The sequence below is a fragment of the Mastomys coucha genome, unplaced genomic scaffold, assembly GCF_008632895.1.
Source record: "Mastomys coucha isolate ucsf_1 unplaced genomic scaffold, UCSF_Mcou_1 pScaffold14, whole genome shotgun sequence".
NCBI classification, from domain to species: Eukaryota; Metazoa; Chordata; class Mammalia; order Rodentia; family Muridae; genus Mastomys; species Mastomys coucha.
In genome coordinates, this window is record NW_022196896.1 from 117,045,000 (window position 1) to 117,071,639 (window position 26,640).

Sequence of the window (26,640 nt, forward strand, 5' to 3'; positions counted from 1 at the left end):
TTATTGGTCTATGTTATGTTAAAAAAAAAAAAAAATCCAGTACTAGGGTATAGGTCAATGGTGGAACACACGCTTAATTTGCATGAGGTCCTGGGTTCAATCCCCACCATTGTATCAAACAAAGCATAACAGTTGAAAATAAAAATATACTTGCTTTATTTAACAATTTTCTAAAAGGCAAAAAAGTCATAAAAAGACACAAGCAGTCACACAAATATATTGCACTGGGTGAAGGTACGTTTGGTTTGCGCAAGAACAAACCGCTTGTCCGGCAAGGCTCACGAATCATCATCATCATCATCATCATCATCATCATCATCATCATCATCATCGCACAAACTCCGAGAGCTTATTTACATTAAAAAGAAGGCTCAGTTTAAAATAGAGAAAGTCTCAGGACACCCGTGTAAGCACACATTCTAAAGGAAACAGGACTGGATGCTTAGCATCTTGTAAACAGATTCACAAAATTATCCTAGGAAGTCAACTTCTTAGCAGTTAACAATCAAGGAATATATATTAAATAATCATAAAATAATGCTGATGGTAAACATTCAAGATAGTAGAGAGAAGGTTTTGGCAGTTTTGTGTTTAAGTAACAAGCGTAGGCTTAGACCATCATCTATCTGCCCTTAGGCTCTGACTGGTCAGAGAGGCAGCTGTCTGTAACATTGAATTTCCTTTAAAACTTGGCTACTACCTGATCATCGTGAAAGGTGGTGTTGCCTTAATTAAAAAAAAAAAATAGAGTTCTTGAGTTTACGAAAAATAGGGGTGATATTCAGGCATCAGATGGCTTTACCATGAAAACCAACTATGGTAGGTCACCTTTCGAGTAGCCGCTTCAGCCTCCGGAAACCGCTTCAGCTTCCGGAAACCATTTCAGCCTCTGGAAACCATTTCAGCCTCCGGAAATCACTTCAGCCTCTGGAAACTCTGCTTCCTCTGCTCCAGACGTTGTCTACTTGTAAGTCCAGCAATTCCTCACTGGTGATGTCTCATTCCACCAGGGGTCACCAGTAAGCATGGCAGAACAATCTTTGGATGTCTGATGCAGCATAAAGTTTTGTAGAACTGGGCAGAGAGGTCCCTTTTCTCTCCATGGGTTCCAGTGATCTGAGGACCGGCAGCACAGGCAGATGTGACAGAGACCCAAAGCCACAGGATACACACACACACATATGTGAATGTATGTATATATGTATATAGTGGGAGGCTGAGCTCCCTGCAAACTGGAAAACTCAGGGTGGCAGTGTGGGTGCCCTCTCCTGTGTTCAGTGGCTAGTTTCTGCTGGGAGCTGATGTCCGAGAGTCTAACCAAAGAACAAACGTATATATGATTGTGTCCCCTGCAGCAACAAAGCCCAGCTGGTAGAGGCCACCACGCAGACACGGCAATATGGCTGATGCCACAGCTCTCTCAGCACACTGGCCATGATGATGGTCTAAAAAGGATACAAGAACGGCACAGAAATGTACAGTGTGGGGTGCTAGTCTGATGGTGTCGCTCACAGAAACCACTAAGCTCCAGGAGTCCAGAGCAGGCATTTCAACTTGGTTATCGAACAGAAGCCGTGTCAGACTGGAATGTTGGCCACCACAGGACCTGAAGCCAAAGCTGCCACACCATGCTCCACACCACATAAGGGAACACACTGAGAGGATGGCAGGAGAGATGGGCTCTCTGCTTGGGAGATACAATCTGATACAATCACACCGCGGGAAAATTTTGGAAAGCCAGGCCCTTGGCGGAGAGCCTCCTGTGGCTTCCCTGTTGTGTGTCACATCCTGGTGTGATGTTTCAGAACACTCCATCGGGGCCAGCGGACATTGGTGCACTGGAAAGAGGCCTCATGGAGGTCAAGAGACTTCTGATGGCCATGAGGCAGCCTCCATGACACAAAGACCACCTCAGTCTCCTCGAGTTCAGTGACGAATCTCACCCATCCCCCAAATTCCGTATTCCTAGTTTAATACAAAAACGTATTTCCTCTTAAACGTCCCCTCAGTTTTGTTCCACTTTCAGAAAACTATGGTGTTTTGTTTTTTTTCTAAAACAAAAAAAGCAGTGTAGGTATGGGTCCATTTCATTAGAAACCACAAGATCCTCCGCCTCTTCCGAGCACCGTCTAATGTAGATCTCTGTCTGGGGGACGGGGTTACGTCTCGGCCTCCTTCCCGGGGCTCGTCAGCTGCCCGCTTTCCTCCTCTTTGGTTTCTGAGGTCTCACAGAGTCCCGGGGAAGGACTGTCTTCCTCATATGGCAGGCAAATGTTGCCTTTCTCCTCACTCTCGCAGTAAACACAGCCCTTCAGAGAGAGAACAGGTCACATCAGGAAGAAGCAAGCTGCTGAAATCTGCGCTGTCCTTCACACTCAGGCAGGACAGGGAGGGATGTCAGCCATGCGCCTGGAGGCTGCTGACCAGAGGCACTCCCTGCCTCAGGAAGCTGGCTCCTGGTCACGAGTCCCTTTCCAGGGACACCCATCCAAAGTGTTCCATGGCACATGCTCAAGTGAAGAGGGTACGTGAGTGTAAGGGCCAAGGGTGGGTGGCCAGATGGCCACCAACGCTTTGCAAAGGGCACTCCGCCCACAGGAGGCTGACTGGCCTCCCTTCCCTTCCCTTTGAGAGTGCTTAGCCTTGGGAAGTGTAGGACTTCTAGGATTGGACATTCGGGGGCTGTGCTGGAGGTGGCGAGACCTGGCTGCTGTCTACCTGTTAAAGTTGAGTGGTGTGACCTGTAAGCAGATGGAGTAGGAGAGGCATGCTGGGGTGGCCCTAAGGTTAGTGGCTTGGAAAGGTGGGCCCTCCATTCAGTGAGCTGGGAAGGGCACGGATACGGCTAGTGTCTGGTCCCTGGCTGCACTCTGTAGTGAGGGGAGAAGATCAACAAGGGAGCTCACAAGGAGCTGAGTGTTGGGACCTGGGAGGCCAGAGGGATTCCTGGTAGCCAGGAGCTGGAGCCATTAGCATCTGTAGACTGAGATGTGAGAGAGGCTGTCCTTGTGCCACTGGACTGCAGTGCCCCCACCCCCACCCCCCAGTGCCTGCGAGCCAGCAGATGGAGCAGAGGCCTAGGAAGCACATATGGGTCTGGAATGTTAAGACCCAGGAGCCATGGCAGGAAGAGCAAGGTGGACTGAGAAATGTTTGTGTTGCTCAACAGAAATCAGGAGGGTGGAAGGGGAAGCCATGGACTTCAGCAAGCTGTTCAAGCCGGCCACTTAAACCTTTGGAAGGAATCACCTCTAAGGGTCCCTAGAACCTTTCCTTTTTTTTTGGCAGAATCTTCTATGTAGCCAGATTAGTAGACATAGACCTGCAATCTTCCTGCCTCAGTCTCCCAAGTGCTGGGGTGGCAGGAATATGCTACCATGCTTAGCCCCAGGTATAACCTTGGAGTGCTATGGGAGAAGCAAGGTTCTGCAAACTTACCGTCACATCGATGGCTGTAGGCAGACCACCAGTGTGGACCCACGGATGAACCTCTTGAAGCTCTCGCCTCTGGCCCTCTGTGAACCGCGGCTGGGACCTCTGCAGCAGCTTCAGCTTCTCCTGGTCCTCTTTCAAGACCGACTGGAGATCCCTTCAGGAAGAGTTAGGTATAGGTGAGTGCCACAGGCTGAAGGGACGATACACTCATTTTCTCTCAATTTTGTTGTTCAATATCAACAATGTAGTAGTAGATTATCCTCAAGATAAAGTAACTGTATCTCTAGTAAATATTTTTTCAGGTCACAATTTCAGTTTTTCGTGAAACTAGCTAGGGGAGCCGTGCATCTTCAGGAGCTGTCTGGAGCCCTGGGCTGGCTCTCACTGCGCGGTCAACCTAGGAGATCTAACCATCTAGACTCTGGGACCACACTGCCTCCTTCCTGAGCTAATACCAGCCTGGAGCATAGTTCTCTCCCACCTGAGGTCTGAGCTCCCCAGCCATTCCTCCTGTGTCACTGACCAGAGGTCTGCTGCCTTCAGGAACCTCGGGGGCTCCCTTCCTTTCTTAGCCCCTGTCTGGGGCTATTCTGCAAAGGCAGTGACCTCACCAGCTTCCCAGGGAAGCCTGACCTGCACTCAGAACCTAGGCAGGCCCAGGGTTACCACAGACATGGGCTGATCACCTACCTGATCCTTGGTCGTTGGTTTTTTTTTTTTTTTTTTTTTAACCTCAGACAGACACACATCCCATTTATCCCTAAGGTAGGTGAGGTAACAAGGATCAAGGGGCAACACTGCACCAATGTATGGCACAAGTGGAGTGGGCCACTGGCGAGAGGTTAGTCTCCTGGGTTCTAACTGCCCCAGGGCAGTAGGCAGGCTCTTGCAGGCCCAGTGGGGCTATGAAAGAGAAGCCCCATTCCTCTCCATTGCCTCTGCCAGGTCTAGACAATGTCCCATGGGACATCCTGCCTGCATGGATGACCTTGGTGTTAGAAACGCCTACCCAGCCCTCTAGGCTTCCCAGGAAGTGCAACAGTTACCGGGAGGGCAGCTGGTATGTCATCATGATGCTGTCATCTGTGTTGGCCATCAGCAGCCAGATGGGGTCCTGCAGGACGTACTTAATGAACTGTTCGCTTTCCTCCGTGTCTGTGATCATTTTCGGTTTGTGATTGTTCTCTGAAGAGTCAATGCTTCCAAAGTATTTGCTGGTGTGACTTGTGTCGCTGCTGCCTTCAAATACATGAAATGCCGATCGTTATAACCTTGACATTAGAAAGCCGCTCTTGCACAACGTGCTTATGTGTAGCCACGGCAGCTCCAGAAAGTGGGATCCCTTAGGTAGAAACAGCCTGTGCTGGCCCCCTTCCCTTTGCTCTCCAATCTGAAGGATCTCAATGATTCGAACGCAGGACACCTGCTAGCACATCGCAGGTGACTCTCTCCTGGGGGAACCTGAGCTCAGGCAGGGCCTTGTCTTGGAGCTCTGACCTTTGTCCCAGGTTCTCACTGTCTGTTGACTCTGGAAACAAATCCACCTTTGGGTTTCAGAGAAGAGTCCTAAGAGGGAGTTGCTGGCCTGACTTGTGCCCAGCTGTTACCCGTGGGCAGAGAGGCCTAGGAGCAGGTTAAGGAAAGCTCACTTTAGGGCAGAGAAGGCATCAGGATTTTGAGGGTGGCCTTGCCCCTGGAGGCTCTAGGACACACGTGGATGGTCCCTTCCAGTAGAGGTTTGATGGTTAGCTATGTCTGCATATGTGTGTCCAATGCCCAGGGAACCCACAGACTAACCCAGCAAGGGCTGGCATGAATGTAACATCTTCAGTGGCACAGATATTGGAAGCTAACAGTTAGGACCCCCGATTCTGAAGACTAGAGCCCGCTGTGCTGCTGATTCGGGCAGGAGGCGCTGCATCCAGGCAGAACGGCCAGGGATAGATCGTTCCGTGAGAATCTTCTAGACTGGCGGACATACATACACCTGTGCCCTCAGCACAAACATACCTGCCCCACTTCGGGATGTGTCGCAGCCCAGCGAGCTGGAGCCCAGAGAGTCTGAGGTGGCAGACGCCCCGCTTCTAGACAGCGCTGAGCCGGTGGCTGAGCAGAGGTCCTCGCCCAGGAGGAGGTTAAGCAGGTCACTGGATGTGGAGATGGCATCACTGTTCTGGGTGTCTGAGGGCTCGTTGCACTTTAGGAACAGGAAAGACACCGCTGAGCACAGAGCTTATGGTGACAGCTCAGCACAAAACATACAATAAGGTGAGGCAGAACCAAGGGTGTGGCAAGGGTGGCTTTTGTGCAAAGATCAGTGACAGAGCCCACACCTTTCCTTTACCTGTCAGGCGAGCAGGCTGTGTAGTTATGGGGAGAGGATCGCTGGCACTCTATGAATACCACCCAATAAGATGTGACTTGGGGACACTCACAGCAGACAGCTTGGACGCCGGTAGAAAAATGCTCCTCGGCCTTGAGCCCCAATGGGGCTGCTTGGCTTAGGAAGCGCCTGGGGTCCTAGTGTCTTAGAGGGTAGAGAGGCTCCGGGGGAGCCACTGCCCAGTCATATGTCGCCCTGTTCTGAACAGCAGCACTGACACCTTGAGAAGGCAGTGGTTGTCCCTGGAAGCTCACGCCACACAGTGCACGGGGCTGACCTAGCCTGTTGCTACTATACAGGTAGTTTTTCTGGAAATCATTACTGGAAAAAAGCCCTTGGCACCATCCTTAAGGCTCTCAGGGACAAACACCCAGGCACACTGGCTCCTGAGCCAACAACGGAGGTCCTCTCTCTTTCTTGTGAGCTCCAGGCGCCTGGACTCCGCTGGACAGGATCCTGGAAACTGCAGGCTGGAGCCTGGCCCTTTTCCCCATGCTAGGTTTCATTCATCTTTGTAGACTAGCCAGACAAGGGCATGCCTCAGAGGAGACAGATCTCTGTGTGTTTCGGGGCCAACCTGGTCTACAGAGCAAGTTCCAGGACAGCCAGGGCTAGAGTAAGACTATATCTCAAATTAAAACAACAACAACAACAAAACAATTTTAAGACTCATTAGAAATGTGAGGCCCATCTGGGCAGTGGTGGCGCACACCTTTAATACTAGACTTGGGAGGCAGACACAGGCAGATCTCTGAGTTCAAGGCCAGCCTGGTCTACAGATTGAGTTCCAAGATAGCCAAGGCTACACAGAGAAATCCTGTCTTGAAAAAAAAGAAAGAAAGAAAGAAAGAAAGAAAGAAAGAAAGAAAGAAAGAAAGAAAGAAAGAAAGAAAGGAAGGAAGGAAGGAAGGAAAGAAGGAAGAAAGAAAGGAGGGGGAGGGAGGGAGGGAAGGAAGAAAGGAAGAAAGAAATGTGAGGCCCATAAATGCTCCCAAAGGCACATACTATTCCTTGTTCCTCCATTTGCATGATCTGTCACCCTTGTTTGCTCCTCATAAAGCTCCAAATAATGTCCCATGGTAGGACCTCATAACCATGAGGTGGACATTCCAGAAAAGCCCTGTAGGTTGAGCTCAGAGCTGGAGGCTAGCAGGAAGCCCTCCATCCAGCAGCCCCAGCACACGGGTGTGTGCTGACCACCATGTGTACTGCCTGATAGGAAAGAGGCACAGCAGAGAAGCCTTACTGTTGGAGGTGCCTTTGGCGGCCGATCCCGAGACGTGCCAGATGTGCAGTCCAGACCAGCAGCTGCTGTCCCCGTGGTCCCCAAGGTCCCTGCGGCTCCAGTACTGCCTTCAGGGGCCTCCTCGAGCTGAAGCAGGTTAAGCTGTAGAGGACTGCTGCCTCGAGACTGGAAAAGCGGTGGGGAGGCCCTACCCAAGGGCACTGTGCCAGCCGGAGGGGTGACTGGGCACGCACACGGCTGTCTGAGCATCGAGGTCCGACTCGGGAACTCAGCCTGGGGGGCAGGAGTTACTTCAGAGGCAAGTGTGGGGTGGGCTGGAAAGTGAGGCTGGCTGGGGAAGAAGGCCTGAGGCAGGTTTGGGCTGGCTGGTGGGAACGGGTAGCTGGGTAGCATGAAGGCCATGACGGGAGCCAAGGGGGCAGCGAATGGCAGGGGCTGCACTGCGAATTCAGGCTGGGTGCCCATAGGCACAACGGGCACGGTGAAGCCAGTGTGGGTGGCTGCAGGTGGTGCCACCATCGTCCCTGGTGTGGATACTATTCCGGGTGCCTGGAACACAGGTAGGGGGTAGGCTGGCACTGCGGCGGGGAATGGTGCAGAGGGGCAGCTGGACTGGGATGTGTCCGAGGGTGACCAGGCTGTGGCATTCAGGCCCACGAGGGGAGGTCGGTGGGACACGGGTCCCCCAGACCCTGTGCTCTCAGAAGAGTCCCGAGTCTTGACGCGCTTGGACTTTAGTTTCCTGTTCTTTCCAGTTTTTTTCCAAGAGGACTCAATTCCAGAAGTATTTCTTAGTCCTGGGGCAGCCAAAATATGGAGAAACACATTTAAAATTGCAAAGTGGCTACGAGCCCTACTGTGTCAGCTCCCAGGGGGTGTGGAATGCCAGGCACCTGGTGGCTCAATTCCACAGCCCTGGCTACAAGACTCAGTTTTCCTCAATCCATGGCCAGTGAGAGGAACTGAAGCAAAGGGGTCGGCTTTTCATAAAACCAAATTTTACCAACTTGAAGATGCATCTTTAATTATAAGGCCATAGTCCTAAATTTTTCTGGAAGTTCCATGTCCTCTCTCTTGTAAGTTCTATGTCCATGGGGATATCAAGGTGAAATGGACCAAGGAACTTCTTCCCCACTGCCTTAGCTCTCACAATGCTAAAAGGTGCCGTTGAGGGGGAAAGTCACCAACGGTCTAATCTAGCTGTGGACTCTGCGACAAGGCAGCCTAGTACGAGAGTGGCCCCAGTGTTATGTGGGCCACTTTCTGAGGAGATCTAAGGCCCCCTCCACAGGAAGAAAGGCAGGCCCGATCCTGCAAATCTAGCCAAGGATCCATGATGGGGAGATGACAGGTCCCAGGAGTAAATCTACCACCATTATTTTGCTAAATACATACAGTAGCAAACTACCCTCTAAATTCAGATCTCTGCACCCACGGATTAGTGCAGCCTGTCACAGGTTGTCCAGTACATGGCCGTTAACACAAACTCACAGCCAAGTGTCAGTGGAGTGCTCAGCCATAAATGGGGCATCTACATCAAACCTTACCCCAACATCAAAGAGGAGTTAGGTAGACTTTAAGAGCTGGAAGTTGGGCAGGTCCCCAACGAAGGAGCTAGAGAAAGGACCCAAGGAGCTGAAGGGCTTGCAGCCTCTTAGGATGAACAACAATATGAACTAACTAGTATCCTCAGAGCTCCCAGGGACTAAACCACCAACCGAAGAGTACTCATGGTGGGACTCATGGCTCCAGCAACATATGTATAACAGAAGATGGCCAAGTTAGTCATCAATGGGAGGAGAGGCCCTTGGCCCTGTGAAGGTTCTGTGCCCCAGTGTAGGGGAATGCCAGGGCCAATAAGCAGGACAGGGTGGGGTGGTAAACAGGGAGAAAGGCAGGGAACAGGGGTTTGTTTTTGTTTTTGTTTTTTTATTTTATTTTAATTTTTCTCTTTTTTTTGGAGGGGAACCTGGGAAAGGAGATATTGTATGACATGTAAATAAATAAAACATCTAATAAAAAAAAAAAAAGAAGTTGGGCAGGACTGGACCAAAATAGGTCTTGTGGATCTGACAGGACCACTCTGCTCGTGAACTTACAGCAGCTGTGGTTGCTTGTGCAAGATCAAGCCAGTCAGCGTTCTATCATGGAGGCAGAAGGGGCTCATGGTGTGTAAGTGTGTGTGTGTGTATGTGTGTGTGTGTGTGTATATGAAGAAAAACAATATGCTTTATGGAATTCTCAAAAAAATTATTAATTAAAAAATATTCTTTATCCAAAATAAAACAGAAAACACAAAACCCTGCCTTTTTTCTGCTATTACCTGACATTTAGAAAAAAAAAAAATTTTTACACATATTGGTGGGCAGACCCCAAATGGCAGAATGGCTGGCTTCACTTAACCGAGCACTACTGTTTCCTAAAGGGATGCTACATGTTCTGCTTGCCACAAGAGAGCTGGGGCTGGCTGCCTGGGTCTAGAGCACCCCTGAGTCTGTGTTGAGGGCTCAGTTGCTGCCCCTGGGGGATGGAGGTGGAACCTTGAGAAGGTGGGGCCCAGTTGTGAGGAAGCCAGGCTGCTGAGGACATGCCCTGAGACACCGAACTCACTTCATGGCCTCAGAGGCGAGTGGCTCTTCAGTCACCATCTCCTGCCATGGTGTGCTAAGCAACCGTGGCCAGAAACCCCTGAATTGTAAGCCCAAATAAACATTTTCTCCCTATAGGCTGGTCCTCTTAGGTATTTGTCACAGTGCCGGGAAGCTGACCAACAGTCACAATGGCCCAGGAACACATTCCTGTGTGTACTCCCACAGCCCAGGAGCCTGCTTTCTTTCCATCAGCAGAGTAACAGGCAGGAGGCATCTGTGAGCTGTGTCAGGGCAGGCCTCACACCTTTCTTCCATGCTAGGACAAACAGCCCAGTCCAAGCTGCTTTGCTCTAGATCCTGTCTCTATTTCCTCCTGGAAGTGTTCCCCTCAGAGGGAAGAAGAGTGGTTGAAGCGCTAAGTATAGACTGCTGCCAGGACTTCCTGGGAGGGTGTGTGATCCATGCAATGTACACATGTCTGGGGTATGTGAGAGATGGAACCATGTACACTTGGGTCTGTTTGGGATGGCATGGGCGTCTTTTCATTTGCACCAAGGCTCCTGTATGTGGCAAGACTTTGTGGGGAGGAGGTTGGGAAGAGGGTGAGAAGGAAGCCTGGGAAAAGCAGGCCTGGCTGGGGATGCTGCTCAGAAGCAGAACAGATGTTCACTGAAGACAGTTCGATCCCTGCCTTCAGAAGTAAGAAAGACAGAAGAAAAGATGTGATCTTTAAAAAGTCACAGCTTCCTCAGTTCCAGTCAGAGTGTTGGTGGGGCTGGGCCTGGTGGTGTGTCTCGTAGGCTTACTGACTGTGACCCTGGACCGGTGCTCCAGAGCCAGAAGAGCTGGTATCTCCGGCCAGTGTGGCCTCTAGCCTCTGGGATACAAAAGGAGGTTTGGCTTAGGAGCCAGGTGAGTGTGTGGGCAGATGGCCAGACTCAAGAACCAGGCAGGCCCCTGTAACCGAAAGCCCTCATACCACCCAGCGATTATGGGCCTAGAGAAAAGTTTCATGCTAATGGGTTTGGCTCAGGTTTGGAGCCACAGGGCAGCCCCGGGCAGGAGGGTGAGTCCACAGGAAGGGGAACATCATCCCTGCATTCCTAAGAGCTGCCTGCTAAAGGTTTCATGGCACAATGTTCATTCTTCGCAGGTTGAACTTACGCCAGGGTTGTAACTGGGGATGGGGGTAACCTCAAGAATCGGCTGAAGCTAGCCTAGTGCTCTGCAACTATTTATGGTACTGTTCCCTTGGGAACATGAGCCTGTGTCCTTGAAAGAGTTCCCATGCTGCATGGGCCAGCAACGTGGCAGTGGCTAGTCCACATGAACACCTCCAACCTGGGCATAGTTTGGTTTGTTAGCGCCGGAAACAGGCCTCTTAAGCACAGTGCTGAGCCAGGCCCAAAGGCCCCCACCTGCCATCTTAGCACTAGGGTGGTGTTGTGAATGCCAGGCCAGCATGACCCTGTCTTAAAAAGGAACGAAGTGTTTAAAAAAAAAAAATGCACGCTCAATTCACGTCAGCGCTCACCTCGATCGCTCGTCTGGGCTCGGGACCGCTCCTGAAGATAGTTCTGGCAGTGAGCCTGCAGGGCGCCGAGTCTGCTCACCTCCCTGAACCTCTGCAGGAAGCCCTGTTCCTCTCTCTGGGTATGTGCAGCCAGAACTTCCTTGGTCAGGCCCAGCTTCTGAAGAGGCCCCTTTTCTTGGCTGAGGCCACCAGCTGCACCATCCAGGGACTCGGGCCCACTGGCCACATCTTCTACTGTCTCTGCAACAAGAAGCAGGCAACAAACTTCTCACCAGCAAGTACCTGTCAGTGCAACCTACTGCCCAGACAACTGTTGACTCACGATGCCCACAACTGGGGGCGACATTCCCTGTGCCTGCCTCAGCTTTCCAAAGGAGTCCCAGGCAGCAAGCAGCAAGCAGAGACCTGAAGATCCACCGGGCTGGCCAGGTGTCAGGACTATGAGCAACAGGAAAGGTCTATGGGCTTCTACTCTGGGCCTGAAGACATTCCAAAGCTGCCTTCAGCTTTGATATATAAGGGACAAGCCCAAAGTGCTCCTACATCTTCCAGATCCCAGGACCATGCATGCTGGCCATGGTGATCATGTGGTCTATGGAGCGGAGAGGTCAGAACATGCTGGCCAAGCCCTTGGGGATTGCCTCTAACAGGCATGCTGTTTCTCATCATTTCCTTCTTTCTGGTAACAAGCAAGCTTATTATTCGCTGTGTGTGTGTGCGTGCGTGTGTACATTTACACGTGAGCATGCATGCACTCAAACATATGTGTATGCATGTATACACATGCAGGTGGGAGGCCAGAGGGTCCACACTGGATGTCCTTTTCCCTTGTTCTCCACCTTACTTTTTGAGATATGGTCTCTCACGGAACCTGGAACTCACCAACTTAGTTAAATTGACTGGCAGTGAGCCCCAGAAATCACCATCTCTGCCTCCCTAGTGCTAGAATTACATAGCAGGCCACTGTGCCTGGTTTTATGTGGGCACCAGGGAGGGAACACTGGTCCTCACGCTTACTCAGCAGGCACAGCACCGGCTGACTCATCTGCCCAGCTTCCAGGCCTCATTTTTAGGGCACTCAGCCACAATCAGCCTTCTTACAATGTGTTCTAGCTCTTTTCCCTGTATAGAAATGGGGCCTGCACCTTATGGAACAGACACTAAGGCAGACAACTCCCACCAGGTGGCGCCAGAGCACAGCAGAGACTAACTGGCCACATCCCACCACTGAATTTCCCAGTACCCAAGTAGCCTTTACTGGGACTTTTTGGGTAAGTTTGAATAAATGTAAAAGTTCAAAGCGGAAGTTAGCATTCTCACTTTTCAGTCAAACTATGTGTATAACATGCATATGGTGTGTGCTTGTGTGTGTTCATGCACTTGTGTGTGTGTGTGTCTGTGCATGTAAGCTGGAAGAAGGTGCCAGGTGCTCCGTTCTGCTACTTTCCACCTTACTCCTTTGAGAGACAAGGCTGCTCACTGAACCTGGAGCTAGGCTGGTGGCCAGCAGGCTCTAGAGAGCCTCTTGTCTCCACCCTCAAAGATTCTGGACTTACAGGCAGGCTCGTGACTGTGGCCCACTTTTTAGTGTGGGTGCTAGGGATGTGAACCTGGGTTCTCATGCGTATGCAGAAAGTGCTCTTACCCACCAAGCCATCTCCCCGGCCCCCAGAGTTTCTTCCTGAAACTCAGACTGCTGTTGAAATTCCCCAGGGATCTCTGGCGTACATACCCAGCTCCGGCTGAGGCTTTTTGTCGCCTACGTGCACGATGGTGCTGCTGTAGCTGCACTGGCTGGTGAGGGACACCACACTCTCAGCCTTGCCGGGCAACGTCAGGGAGCTCAAGTGAGCTCTGACCTCTGTGTGGCTGGTCACCTTGGAGGGCCGCGCTGCTTCTTGATGAGAGGAAAACAGAAGCGAAGACATATGCAGGATAAATACCACTGTCCAGTTAAGGAGCCGGAGAAACAAGGGACTTAGCGGGCCGTGTGGGCTATACCCTTGCCCCAGGGATGCTTGATCCTGTCCTCAGGAAAAAGGTGGAGAGGAAATGACCAGAACAACTTGAACTTCACTCTCAGAGTCCAGGGCCTCTGTGGTGGGGGCGAGGGGAGGGGGCATCTAAAGCGGTGGTTCTCAACCTGTGGGTCACAACCCCTTTGGGGGGTTGCCGAATGAGCCTTTCACCGGGTTCACCTCAGATCATCGGAAAACACAGATGTTTACATTATGATCCATAACAGTAGCGAAATTACAGTTATGAAGTAGCAACAAAAATAACTTTATAGTTGGAGGTCAACACAACCTGAGGACTGTATTAATGAGTCACAGCATTGGGAAGGTTGAGAAGCACTGCTCTAGATGGCTCTGGATCATGCCAGGGTTCTCTGGTGGGTAGCAAAAGATTCTCCAATAAGTGGGTGGCGGGGGTAATCTGGTGCATGACCCCCTGTTCCGTGCACGACCATTCACTCTCTGGTGCTTTGTTTAATAAATGGGACACTCTATCTCTTCTTTAAAATCCTGCTGTTATTATTGTGTGCATGGATTCATGAGCCAGAAGACAGCTCTGTAGATCCAGGTCCAGGATCTGGGGATTGAACTCAGGCTGTCTGGCAGGTACAGCAACCACCTTTACACGCTGAGCCATCTTGCCAGCCCCGTTCCTTTTTCCTTTTGTAATTTTTTGAGATAAAGTCTCATTGTGGAGCCCAGGCTAGCCTCCAGTTCTGCATCCTCTTCCACCAGCCAAGTGCTGGGATTGCCCAGCTGAGCTTTCAGATGGCCAGAGAGTGTGCTAGTGTTCACAGGCATGGGCTCCTCTACATAGACTAGGAGGCGTGTGCTCCAGAACCACTGAGGCTAGCATAGCCGTAGGAGGGAGTGGAGCTCATGGCTCCCCTGCCACCAGGCAGGCTTCCAAGGTCCCTGTTCTCAAAGCTTAGTGCTCCGAGACTAAATATCACTTTGACATGCAAGAAGGGTATTTACCGACTTTCTAGTTACTTTGGCCATTTAGAAGTATTGCTTGTGTATCTATCTCCAAAGCTATGAAAAATTAATTCAGGGGGAAGAAGGGACACCTGAAGGTTTAGGATAGCTTCTGACCCCACCCCGGAAGAGTGAAGGGGTCACAGGTTAGACAGCTCCGAATGGAAAGTATACCTCCAGAGTGGAGCCCAGGGCTGACTGTGGCCTTCCGGGATGGGATGTTGGCTGGGAACTCACACTTTCTTTTCAGGGTGGCTGCCTCGCTACAGCTCTCCAGGTACCTGCAGCACAAGGGCCGGAAGGCATCACGTGGGTGGGAGGGAGTGGGGGACGAGGACACTGACGGCAGGAAAGATCAGAAGGGTCCTGTGTACCTGATGACACTGTCCAGGCAGCTGATCTGCTGGTAGGAGCAAGGGGGCTGGCTCTTGTAGGCTAGTTCCTCTGGGAAGCTGGCCTTGGGTAGGCTGGCCCCCGAGCTGTCCCTTTCTATGGTGTTGACAGCTTTCACTGGAGCTGGGGGACTGCTCTGCATTTCTGCAAAAAGAAAACACACACACACACACACACACACACACACACAATTTTTTTCATTTAATACCTTTTATCTGTCAAAAGAAACTTTTGCATTTTTTTTTTGTTGTTGTTGTTGTTGTTATTGTTTTTCGAGACAGGGTTTTTCTGTGTAGCCTTGACTGTCCTGGTACTCACTCTGTAGACCAGGCTGGCCTCGAACTCAGAAACGAGCCTGCCTCTGCCTCCCAAGTACTGGGATTAAAGGTGTCCGCCACCACTGCCCAGCAACTTTTGCATATTTATAAAGCATTTTACTCCACTCAAAGCCAGGAGTAAAGATCCATAGTGTACAGACACGAGACCGCAGTGACAGTCTGCATCCGGAATCCCTGTCGGTTGGACAGCTGTGGAGCTTTGGAGTGGGAGCTTAGAGTAACCTATCACCCAGGCAAGGCCTGCTTCTCTCTGGGCTTAACTGCACATGTCAGGACTCAGGACTCAGAGCTCAGGGTGGAGAAGGATGGGTCTTAAAATGTTGAACGTGTGGCCAGTTAGACACCAGATGACTTATCCTGGGCAGAGCAGGCTAGGCTGAACACAGGACCTTGCATGAGTGGCTCCCATCGACTACCTCTGTAGCCTTCCATCATTAGATACTTGTTTATTTATTTAGAACAAAGTTTCACTATGGAGCACTGGCTGGTCTGGAACTTGTTAAGTAGACAAGGCTGGTCTTGAACTCACAGAGATCTGCTGACTTCTGCCTCTCAAGTGCTGGGACCATCATACCTGGCTTGGCTTTCCTTTCCTTTTCCTTTTCCTTTTCCTTGTCCTTTTCTTTTTCCCTTCCCCTTCCCTTCCTTTCCTTTCCTTTTCTCCCTTCTTTTATTGATTGATTGATTGAGATATGGTCTCACTAACTTACCCAGGAGGCAGGCTGACTTTAAACTACGGAACCCAAGCTTGCCTTGAATTTTCTGCCTTAGTACCGAAGGCAGAAATATCCCAAGGCTCAGAGCACTGCACTGCCAGGAACATTTCTGGTGACCATGACCATACAGCAATGGATGCCCCAATGGATGCCCGGGCACTAGGCTGTGGATGCTGTTTGCGCTCACCATGGGAACCACATGCTTGCCCTTCTGAGGGATCTTGAGCAACGGCCATACTTTATTCACTGGTGTACGTCTGTTTTTGAGAACTGCAACCCTTCTGCCAAGGCAACTTGTGTGTGTGTGTGTGTGTGTGTGTGTGTGTGTACCTGCTAGTTTGTACATGCATGAAGTGTGAGCACATAGTTACACTACTACTCTGCAGAGTGAAGAGATAAGCCACACACTTCCCAACCCCCAAGGCCACGCTCCCTTTGGCTCGGTAGGCAGGTCCTTGGGAAAGGAAACGCTCCATGCCCTAGTGGTCCACAGGGTAACAGGGGCCTTCTGGACAGTAGGAGCTGCACTTGTGGGTCAGACACAGAGGGGCAAGGATGAGGTTAAGCTCACTCAGGAGGGAGAACTTCCCAGCCTTCAAACAGAGCAATGAGCCAGAAAAGCCAGGGCACCCCCTCTGCTGTCCTGAGACACAAGCAAAGGAATGTGGGGTGTCTTTTGTTTTATTTTTGATGATGTTGTTTTGTTTTGAGACAGGGTTTCCCCTGTGCAGCCCTGGCTGTCCTGGAACTCATTCTGTAGACCAGGCTGGCCTTGAACTCACAGAGATCCATCCACCTGCCTCTGCCTCCCAAGTACTGAGATCAAAGGTGTAGCCACCATCGCCATGCTTGTTTGTTCTCTCTCTCTCTCCTTCTCTCTCTCTCTCTTCCTCTCTCTCTCTCTTCTCTCTCTCTCCTTCTCCTCCCCCCCTCTCTGTGGGCATTGGTATTTTGCCTCTGTGTATGAGTTTCAGATCCCTTGGAACCGGTATGACAGACAGTTATGAGCTGCCATGTGTGTCCTCTGGAAGAACAGCCAGTACTCCCAACCACTGAGCTATTTCTCCAGCCCTTGCTTGCTTGCTTGTTTGCTTGTTTGTTTTTTGAGACAGGGCTTTTCTGTGTAGCCCTGGCTGTCCTGGAACTCACTCTGTAGATCAGGCTGGCCTCAATCTCAGAAATCTGCCTGCCTCTGCCTCCCAAGTGCTGGGATTAAAGGCATGCGCCACCACTGCCCAGCCTCTTTTCTTTTTAAAAAGCAGAGTAAATGCAGACTTGTTAAGGAAAGCAAGGGCTCCTGGAGGAGCCAGAGGACATCTGTTTTACCTGCAATAGATGCTTCCTTCTGTCCTCCAGACTCATGAGAAAAGTGACTTTTGGTTTGAATCTTGCCACCGGTTTTAAAAATTCCCTTGAAGAAAAACAATAAGGAACACGTTATTCATTCTAGGAGACTGTCTTCCGTCAGTCCCCCACAGCGAGGGCAGAGAAGCCAACATCGGGGTTGAGTGGCAAAGAGAGTAACTGGGTGGGGTAGAGTCCAGGGCCTTGCACACACAGGGCGAGTGTTCACCACAGAGCGTACTCACTACATTCCAACCCCAGCCTCGGAAATCCTGAAGGAGCCAGATGGAGCTGGCAACAACTCCCGTGAGCCCCGAGGGAGACATAGAGTAAAGGAACTGCTGAGGCGTCCACACCACCCTCCAACTAAGGTTTTGTTTCGGCTGCTTTGCCCACCTAAGCCGTTTTCCTTTATATATTTAACTACAGGCAGACTGCTGCAACTGGAAATACGAAGCAAATCTCAGGGGGACTGAGCCAGGGGAGAAGGCAATGGAGCCACTGGCTTTAGCCGCTATCTGGGTATTTCTGATCATGCTTTCTAACTCGGGACTTGTGCTATTGGACTTCCTTTCTCAAGGGGAGTAACAGAGAGGGACGTACGGATTTCCTCCGGTGAGACTCCTCTTGACCATTGCTGTCACTGGATGACGTCTGGCTCATGAGGTGTTCGTGGGATCCGTTACTGCCCAGGCTCCCGTAGCCACTGGAGCCGCTGTGGGGGACAGGCTGGGGGAAAAGCAAACACATAGAAAGGTGTAGAAGAGGTCACCGCAAGTCAAGCTCAAACAGCAGTCTCAGCCTGCAAAGGGTTACACAGAGAACACAAGTGCAGGGGAGCTTGTCCTAACCTCTAGCATGCAGTCACCAAGGAGATTCCATTCAAAGGACATGTTTAGGTGGTAGTGCAGGTGGACACATGCCTGGAATCCCAGCACTTGAGAGGCAGAGAGGCAGGTGGATCACTGTGAGTTCGAGGCCAGCCAGGTATACAGACAGAATTCCAGGATAGCCAAGAGTACACAGAGAGACCCATCTCAACACCACCCTCCCCCAAACACACCCAAAAAAGAAAGAAGCAAAAAGATAAAACGGAACATGTGTTGTGGTGGTTTGAATATACTTGGCCTATGTTCCCATGGCACTATTAGTAGGTGTGGCCCTGTTGGAGGAAGTTGTCACTATCTAGGTGGGCTTTGAGGGCTCTAAATGCTCATGCTCCACCCAGTATGGAGGAGAACCTCCTCCTAGCTGCCTTCCAATCAAGGTGTAGAACTCTCAGCTCCTTCTCCAGCACCATATCTGCCTGGATACTGCCATCCTTCCCAATGATGCTAAGGGACTAAACCTCTGAACCTGTGAAGTTAAATGCTGTCCTTTCTAAGAGTTGCCTTGACCATGGTGTCTCTTCACGGCAAAGGAACCCTAAGACAATGTTCAGCCAGCTAATTACTGTACAGCTGAGGCCCTTTTCAGTCTGCTGAGGTTTTAAAAACATAAAACTGATTCAATCACAGTTACACTTTGAATCCTATAACCAAGATGGGGACAACCACTCAATAGTGGGATTGACTGTGGTTAAACTGATTTTACTGGCGGGTGATGCCACCAAGTTCCCAGTGTTGGTGGCAGTGTTTTGGGAAAGAGTAGGACTTACACCAGTGGAGATCACATCGGGACTGAAGGACAGGCTCTGAGGCATGGGCACCCTTCACCAGCTTACCCAGCATCATGGCTAAGACATGGATGATTCTAAGGCTAGGAAAACTTGAGGGTGCTTGGTAGTTCTCAGGCCAACCAGACTTTCCAAACTTGGCCTGCTTGGGTAGACCCGTGGGGACAGGCAGAGCAGAGCAGTGCTAACTCAGCACTCACCTGCATCAGTAGCCGGTGGATTTGCTCCGTGAGCTCCTGAACGCTGGGGTGCGGAGCCTTCTCCTCTGGGCATGGGGAGGCTGCGAACACATCCTCATTCAAAGGGCCTCTGCAATGATTGGAATTTGTTTCCTCAGAAGGGCCTGCCTGGCCTGAATGTAGTACCCACATGGCCTACTGGGGTCAGAATCTCCATCTCCGCCCCACAGACCCCCAGCTGCATACAGCTCTGCTTTAAGAGTTCCTCCCACCTGGGCAGGTCATCCCTTGCCCATCCATGTGGCCCGCGGCTCGGCTCCCCTATTAGGAGATAACGCCTCATCTTCGCCTCCTGCTGGTGGGAAGTGAGAGTAGGCCAGGATCCCCACAAAACCCACAGAGTGGAACCCTGGGAGCACTCACACCCTGACTTTGTGTCTCCCAATAATGAAAGATATCTTCCTGCTCCACGGGTTGATGAAGCTGGACCAGCTTGTGTCCAGCGTGATATACTCCCCGTTGCGGGTGCGGAATCGAATGGGAGAATAATCGAAAGGCTGCCCGCCGGCCTGTAGGACTAGAGGGTAAGAAATGAGTCTCAGGGCTGGTGTGTGAGGTAGGGAGCAGACACACACAGGCTGGCCAAGGTCACCTCCTCAAAGCCTCTGCTTTCAACTCCTGTGTCTGCTTCAAATCACACCAGAGATGGTTTCCAGGAGAGGCAGTTTGACCTCCTACATCAGGATGCAAATCTCTCAGTGCTACCCACGTCTGCAAGGGCTCGGCTTGGAGGGGTCCTGTGCAGTCTACTCCCAAGGATGGTCAGAACCTTCCTGCCCCACAGCTCAGTGGCTCTCCCCATATTCACTGACACCAATACTATAAATGGGTCGCCAAGAACCCTTTATGTGTTTTCTTCTCCCTGATCTACCTATAGCGGATGGCACCAGGGCTCAGCATTCCCAGTGGGTCCAACCCCTCCGAGTACCAGAGCACACAGGCCTTGGGTCTTAAAGAAGGTGACCTACTCTTCTTGTGGATGGCGAGCATCAAGGGCCGGTCGCTGGGGTGGAGCTGCACGAGCACAGGGGTCTCGATCAGATCCTGAGGTAGATAGCCCAGGAGGGGGACCGCCCTGCGAGGCAAGGGACACGAGGCAGTCAGCACGTGGAATACAAATGTCAGGGGGAGCTGGCAGACTCCCAGCGAGGACCACCCCAGAGCACTTCCTCATCCAGAGACAGGCACAGGCTCTGAAGTCCCCAGGTGGGAACACAGCAGAAGCAGGGCTACGGAGTCTCAGCGTGGCAGCTTCCCAGCATCCCTGAGGTGTGCCAGTAATGAGGCTGTAAGCACAGCATGGTGTTCGACCTCCTAAAAGAATGCATCATGATGTATTGTTCTCACCTTGATCAGTTTCTAATATTGACCAGTTTAATGTGAGTCTCTGTTTAACCAGTTCTGGCTGGAAGCTGTCTTTTCTAAGAATGTCTTCCTTCTGTCACTTTGACCCCTGTATCAGGTCATTTCCTGTGGCTCCCCGATGAGCCCCCATGACTGGCTGGAACCCTTGATCAGTGCCTGTCTATGCTTCTATGAAGTGGAAGTCCCTTAGTGTTCTGGGCTGTTCTTTGAGTCACAGTAGGGGTAGGACCAAGGCGGCTGTCTATGCCTCTATTTGCACCTGGCTTGGCTGCCTGCCTCCTCTTCCCTGGGCATCCAAGCTTCCCAGATGTTTCCTCAAACTCTCCTCTGCTCAAGTGCACGGCCTTCTACACACATTCTCAGACTAGAACTTTCTAGAGGTCTGACTTTATCCCCAGTGTCTGAGGCACACTCTTAGGCCTCCTGTTTCCCTTTGGACAGAGAGTACAGAATGTTCCTGGCACCTTCCCAACACAAGCCTAGCTGGAGGAACTGGAGGAAGGGAGGAAGAATAGGGAAAAGAGGAAGAAGAAGTTGGGGAGGGGAAGGAGAAAGAAAGGGAGAGAGAGAGAGAGAGAGAGAGAGAGAGAGAGAGAGAGAGAGAGAGGAAACGAGGAACAAAGCTGAGGAGGAAGGGCTCTATGCTTGTCCTGACTGCGGGGTTCCACGAAGGGGCCCGGTAGGTTCCACTCACTGGGGAGAACTCACACAGGCACTGGCCTGTCCTCTGGCCTCACAGTTGGAGCAAAACAGCTGGCAGTTTGCACACAGTTCTTAGGTCTATGCAGTAAGGGCAGCCTCTTAGGTAGCTTTGTATATTCAGCCCTGGAGATCTGCATCTGATACTGTCTTTCTGGTACCTGGAGCACCAGTGACCTGCAGGGCACACTCAAGGGACCTAGGCCAGGAGTGGCAGGTCTCTGGAGGCAGTGCAGCACGACTCAGAAGAGGGGACCTCATGTCCCTGGCCAGGTAACAGAGAGGAGACACAGTTCTCTGGAATCTAGGGGGTGACTTGGTCTGCTTCTCTGTCTACTTCTTGTGGTGTTTTCTTAAGACAGGTTTCTTCAAACCATTCCTAACAGCCATTTGCTTTCCCACTCCTCATCTGTTGAGGAGCCGGGAAAGGTACACAGTGGGCTGCAACCTGTTGAGAACCAAGCACTTTTGAATCTAGTCAGGACCTCTTACACCAGCTCCAGTACCCTCCATGGCAGACCCAGTGAGAGAAGCATGAGGAGTGCTCTGAGAAAAGGTGTGGAGGGACCTCAGAAGACAGACTCCTGCTGAGGTCCTGCCCATGACATCTCCTCCCGACAATAGTCCTCAGCACCCCATCCCTGATGGTACTATCACCCATTAGACGGAGTTTAAACAGGGTGAGAAAGGCAGGCTCAACTAAATAGTTCCCAGCTTTCCAGAGAGCCCCGTTTATAGCCTTCATTTCTTAGAAACTGTGGTGCTTGGTTTCCTGCTTTCGGTCTCTTTGAAGTAGGATCTTGAACTCCCAAATGTTCCTGTCTCAGCCTCAACATGCCGAGATCACAAGTGTGCACTCCCACAACTGAATCTTATGAACCTGTTAGTGTAATTTCAAACTGGTTTACTGCCTGTATCGTCACATGTTCTGTAAGAGTGAGACACAGCCTGACAAATGCATCCTTAGGCAATTTTGCTGTATGAGCAGTGTTGGGCAAGCCAAGCCCAGCTTGCACAGCACAGACCAGTCACCGGGCTGTGCTGACGCAACACAGAAACCCAGAGCTCAAGAAGGGTGAGGCTGCTGCCCAGTACCACAACACCCTGCCTTGTGAAATAAAGGGGACTTGCTAAGTGGCAAGTTGTAGATCATAAGCCAGAAACAACAGTACATGGCTTCTTGGCCTTTCAGCTAAGATCAAGTGCAGAGACAACAGTGCATCGCTTCTCGGCCTTTTGTCTAAGATCAAGTGCAGAAACAATAATGCTATACTGTGCACAGCTGTGACGACTGCCCTACTGTAGCATGCCATATGACAGCCTGCCACTAGATAGTGGGATCACAACAGTGTATGTGGTCTGACTGAAGCATCACTGTGTTGCAGACTCTAGCACAGTCACACATTTTTGTCACACATTTTTGTCGATTGCTGTGTAGGGAAAATGACAACACAACCTTGTCTTCAGTAATGATTTTCAAAAGCAAGAAAGGTACGTTATTATCACTTTGGATGCTACCGGGACAATGACGAAACACAGAGGGCCTGTCCTAGGATCTGGCGACATGGAGGAAGGACACAGTACTGATTTCTAGACAAACGACAGCGGGCCGTGTCAACAGTGAGACACCACTCACCTTTCATCCACATCCTGGAACAAGCAGTTTGGTGTGTGGGTTGTTGTGAAGATTCTCTTCTCGGGAGGAATTCTAGGGGCTGAAAGAACAGAATTTCCACTTCTAAGAAACTTAGTTCTTTTTTTGTTTGTTTTGGTTTTTAGTTTTTTGTTTTTTGAGACAGGGTTTCTCTGTATAGCCCTGGCTGTCCTGGAACTCACTCTGTACTCTGTACTCACTCTGTTCAGGCTGGCCTTGAACTCAGAAATCCGCCTGCCTCTGCCTCCAAAGTGCTGGGATTTAAAGGCGTGTGCTACCACTGCCTGGCAGAAATTTAGTTCTTAAAACTAACTTGGTAAGTTAGTTCTGTGGTAACTAGGGAAATACTCAAGGATGGGGAGTGATAGGCAGCCAATGAGAAAATGAGAAGGTAGACTGATTAACAGAGCCACTGTGTTGAAGGCAGGGCAGGCCCCAACCAGATGGCCACCATGGCCTCTTCAACCTCTCTGGGAGCCAATGAGAGCTGCCATGTTAGCTGAGACATGTGACGCCGGGACAGAAGACCACCTTCATGGTTTATAAGATAAAGACTACAATAACCTGAAGGAATTACTTTTGTACAGATGATTTATGTGACATATGGTTTGCATGGGATAACTTGACAGCTTCCAGGGGACCAGGGGGCGGGGGACAAAGACAATCCATTCCGTACAGGAAGTTGTATATCCAGTGTTTTCCCCAACTATCAAATTCTAAAATCTTTGGTTCTTGAAGGATATTCATGATTTGGGGTGACAACTTGTTCCTACTCTCTACACTCTTTTTTTTTTTTCTTTTAAGATTTATTTATTATTATATCTAAGTACACTTCACCTGTCTTCAGACACACCAGAAGAGGGCATTAGATCTTATTATGGATGGTTGTGAGCCACCATGTGGTTGCTGGGATTTGAACTCAGGACCTTTGGAAGAGCAGTTAGTGCTCTTAACTGCTAAACCATCTCTCCAGCCCTACACTTTTTTAAAAAAAGATTTATTTATTATTATATGTAAGTATACTGTAGCTATCTTCAGATACACCAGAAGAGGGTGTCAGATCTCATTATGGATGGTTGTGAGCCACCATGTGGTTGCTGGGATTTGAACTCAGGACCTTTGGAAGAGCAGTCAGTGCTCTTACCCACTGAGCCATCTCACCAGCCCCAGCCCTACACTCTTAGTAAATATTTGAAAGAGAATGTTTTGGATGCAGAGATACATTGATGCATCAGAGAGAAAAATCATGTTAGAACTCACTGCTATCACTCTCAGGAAGTACTTTGAAAACAAAACAAAACAAAACAAAACAAACAAACAAACAAAAAAAACCCTCATGGCTAATCAAAAGATTGCAATTCCAGGGATAAATGTTCCTGAGTTAGGGTGAGGCTGCTATCAGGGGATCATTAGTCCCGTGAGTCCTGGGTTGACACACAGAAAACAAACAGCTTCTAGCTGGGTCCTCAGGTCCTGGAGTAGACCTGAGGACCACAGTATGAGAACATGATACTTTTAGAGGAATCCCAAGAAGGCAGTAGGGGTGGTACAAGGGGTGGTACAGGTCTCCTTGGGCTGCATGGGAAAAACTGAGGAGGCAGGGTAGCCCGAGAAGCCCTCACTGATGGAACAGCAACACGATAGCTGAATGGCCTCAGGCTGAGCTGCAGACAAAGCCAGGCAGAGAGAAAGCCAGGCAGAGAGAAAGCCAGGCAGAGAGAAGGACATGGCGAAAACTTGTGCTCAACAGAAACCACAAGTTGGGAGGAAGGCAGTGCAGATGGAAGTCAGGATGGGCCAAGGTAGGAACAAGGCTAGCCCAGCACTGGAGGCAGAGGGGGTAAGTGGAGGTTCTGGGGGGTACTGAGATGTCATGAGGCAGAGGCAAGGGTGAGGGATGAAGAGGGATACGGGGCCTTAGAGCCCGAGCTGCTTTGTGGGGAGCAGAGAGGCCAAGGGGCACAGCTGCCTCTGGCTGCTATGGTGGAGCCACATAGTGAAGACAACAGTGCTGAATTCGGAGAAGGAGAATGACAGGGTTGGGAAGAGGCCAAGGCGAATGAGCAGCTAAGGTACATTTTAGAAATCATGTGTCAAGCACAGGCAAGCAGGATGAGCTAATGTGGGCGCTCCCTGGTCAGGCATGGCTCTACCTTCATAGCCCGAGTGAACCCTCTCTGCCAGCAGCAGGCAGCAGAGCTGGCTCTCGGCACCCTGCTGCTCTTGCACCTTGACCAGGTAGGGTGTCATGCGGAAGGGCTGGTAGCGAATCTCATTTTCGTGGTGTTTCCCAACACTGTGGAGAGAGGAGTGTGGAGAGAGGGAGGGTCAAGGTTCTGAGCCATGTCAAAGAGAAGCCTTGGCCTGCTAGCAAGCCCTGCTCCTAGCTGTCTGGGAGGGCTAAGTGACCCCCCGCCCCTTGTTGTATCAGATGCCAAGGATTCTCAGCCAGACTGGCACAGAAAAACCTCTAGTGGAACCCAGGCCATGCGGGAGGCACCACACATCTGTGCCCACTGGAGAAGCTGGCCAGTGCTCACCCTTAGGCGCTCTCCACTAGACCCACATTGAAGGGTCAATGGTCAGAGTCCATACAATGGGCAGTAGGAAGCCTTCCTGCCTTTCTCTTGAGTACTCTGCAGTTAGATTCAGGTAAAGCAGCCAGGAATGGGAAGTTGCTTCCTCAGAGGGATTCTGGGTCTGGCTTTCCACAGTGTTACCACTGACATTGTCCTGGATGTCCTGGTCACCAAGAGCCTGCAAGGTACACTGTGACTCTAAGCCAAGAAATGCAGGTGCACATTCAGGGCTACAGGCACTGCCTGGGCCATAGCCCTAGGGAATGTCTTCCTGAGCAACAGAAGGGCAGTGTGGGGGACTCTGGCTTTTTTTTTTTTTTTTTTTGAGGAAGAACAGGCTGACTCATTCCCTCCCTTCCTACAGTAGCATGTATCTCATCTGAGGGGGTTTTCACACAGGCTCTGCAGAAGCTTGTCTGCTCTCACTCTCAGAGTTGGGGGTGGGGGAGAGGACAAGCAATAGACCCTCCATTCTCCCACAAGTACAGGCAGTGGATCATCTATATCGCTTTTGTGAGTTTGAAAGACTGGGCAGTGAGCTTACCTGACACGGCAGAAAAATGATTTCTCCTCCATGCACTCCTGAGTGAAAGAATCTACAAGAAAAACCCAGCGTCATTCCCATGTCAATAAGCACAGAATCAAACCAAAGTGCGCATTGGGAGGTGGCCCAAGTACCAAGTGAGTCCTTCCTAGAACTTTTATATCGGATACAATTCCAAAGGGGGCTGTGGACCAGATTACACTGCCCTACATGTTTACAGCCTTGCTTTTAGAAAGATTTGAGACAGGGTTTTACTATGCAGCCCCGGCTGGCCTGGAACTTGCAGCTCTCTTTCAGCCTCTGCCTTTAGAGTGCTGTGTTTACTAGCAAGAGCTAACACCCTCAGCTGTTTAAAACTTCTGAAATTGTGCGCAGTGGTGCTACCAATACACGGGCAGTTCATTTCCGGAGGACACGGTGTGTGTGTGCTTGCTGACAGATCCCTGGGCATTCTCACTGCTATTGCTGGGATTCTTGCTTCTAACAGAAGTGACTCGAGGCATTTGAAAATATCAACACTTTTCTAAAATACCAACTTACTTTAGGATTTACAGTGTCTTGGGAAACTTGAGCTGGCCAGACCTCAAGTCAGGGGAGGGGAGCAGGCATCTCTAGAACAGCTTGAAGGTTAGAAACTCCTTCAGCTTTGTCTTGGATATAGTATTTCTTCCATTTGAAAGAAATGAAGAAACACAGGGAATTACTAGTTACAGAAAATGATACCGAATTACCAGCCTGCAAAAGGCCTCTCTGCCGCCACAGGCTCTCCTTTCCATTTAGAACATACTTTGGCTGGCCTCTTTGTGGAGAGGCAGCCCAGGCTGTTCAGCTGTCAATCCACATGCCCAGCCATTTCCTCCATTCTGAACCATGCTGCTGTAGCTCACACTGCAAACTTTTTTTTTTTTTTTT

At 50.6% G+C, this 26,640-nt stretch overlaps 1 protein-coding gene across 2 annotated transcripts in view; it reads right to left on the reverse strand.

The window, feature by feature from the left end:
- Positions 1-132: 132 nt before the first annotated feature.
- Positions 133-26,640, reverse strand: part of Per2 (period circadian regulator 2) — a 750,618-nt gene continuing 724,110 nt past the window's right edge. For both annotated transcript variants that reach the window (XM_031368432.1, XM_031368431.1), the window contains exons 7-23: positions 25,729-25,780; positions 24,759-24,901; positions 22,588-22,666; positions 19,856-19,962; positions 19,251-19,404; positions 18,849-18,957; positions 17,577-17,702; positions 16,956-17,040; positions 14,557-14,719; positions 14,357-14,463; positions 12,922-13,086; positions 11,190-11,429; positions 7,065-7,861; positions 5,446-5,632; positions 4,482-4,674; positions 3,439-3,589; positions 133-2,309 (exon numbers count right to left, since the gene is read on the reverse strand). In XM_031368432.1, the coding sequence (XP_031224292.1) occupies positions 2,160-2,309; positions 3,439-3,589; positions 4,482-4,674; positions 5,446-5,632; positions 7,065-7,861; positions 11,190-11,429; positions 12,922-13,086; positions 14,357-14,463; positions 14,557-14,719; positions 16,956-17,040; positions 17,577-17,702; positions 18,849-18,957; positions 19,251-19,404; positions 19,856-19,962; positions 22,588-22,666; positions 24,759-24,901; positions 25,729-25,780 (3,008 nt within the window). In that variant the 3' untranslated portion in view covers positions 133-2,159. The remainder of the gene's footprint in view (positions 2,310-3,438; positions 3,590-4,481; positions 4,675-5,445; positions 5,633-7,064; positions 7,862-11,189; positions 11,430-12,921; positions 13,087-14,356; positions 14,464-14,556; positions 14,720-16,955; positions 17,041-17,576; positions 17,703-18,848; positions 18,958-19,250; positions 19,405-19,855; positions 19,963-22,587; positions 22,667-24,758; positions 24,902-25,728; positions 25,781-26,640) is intronic.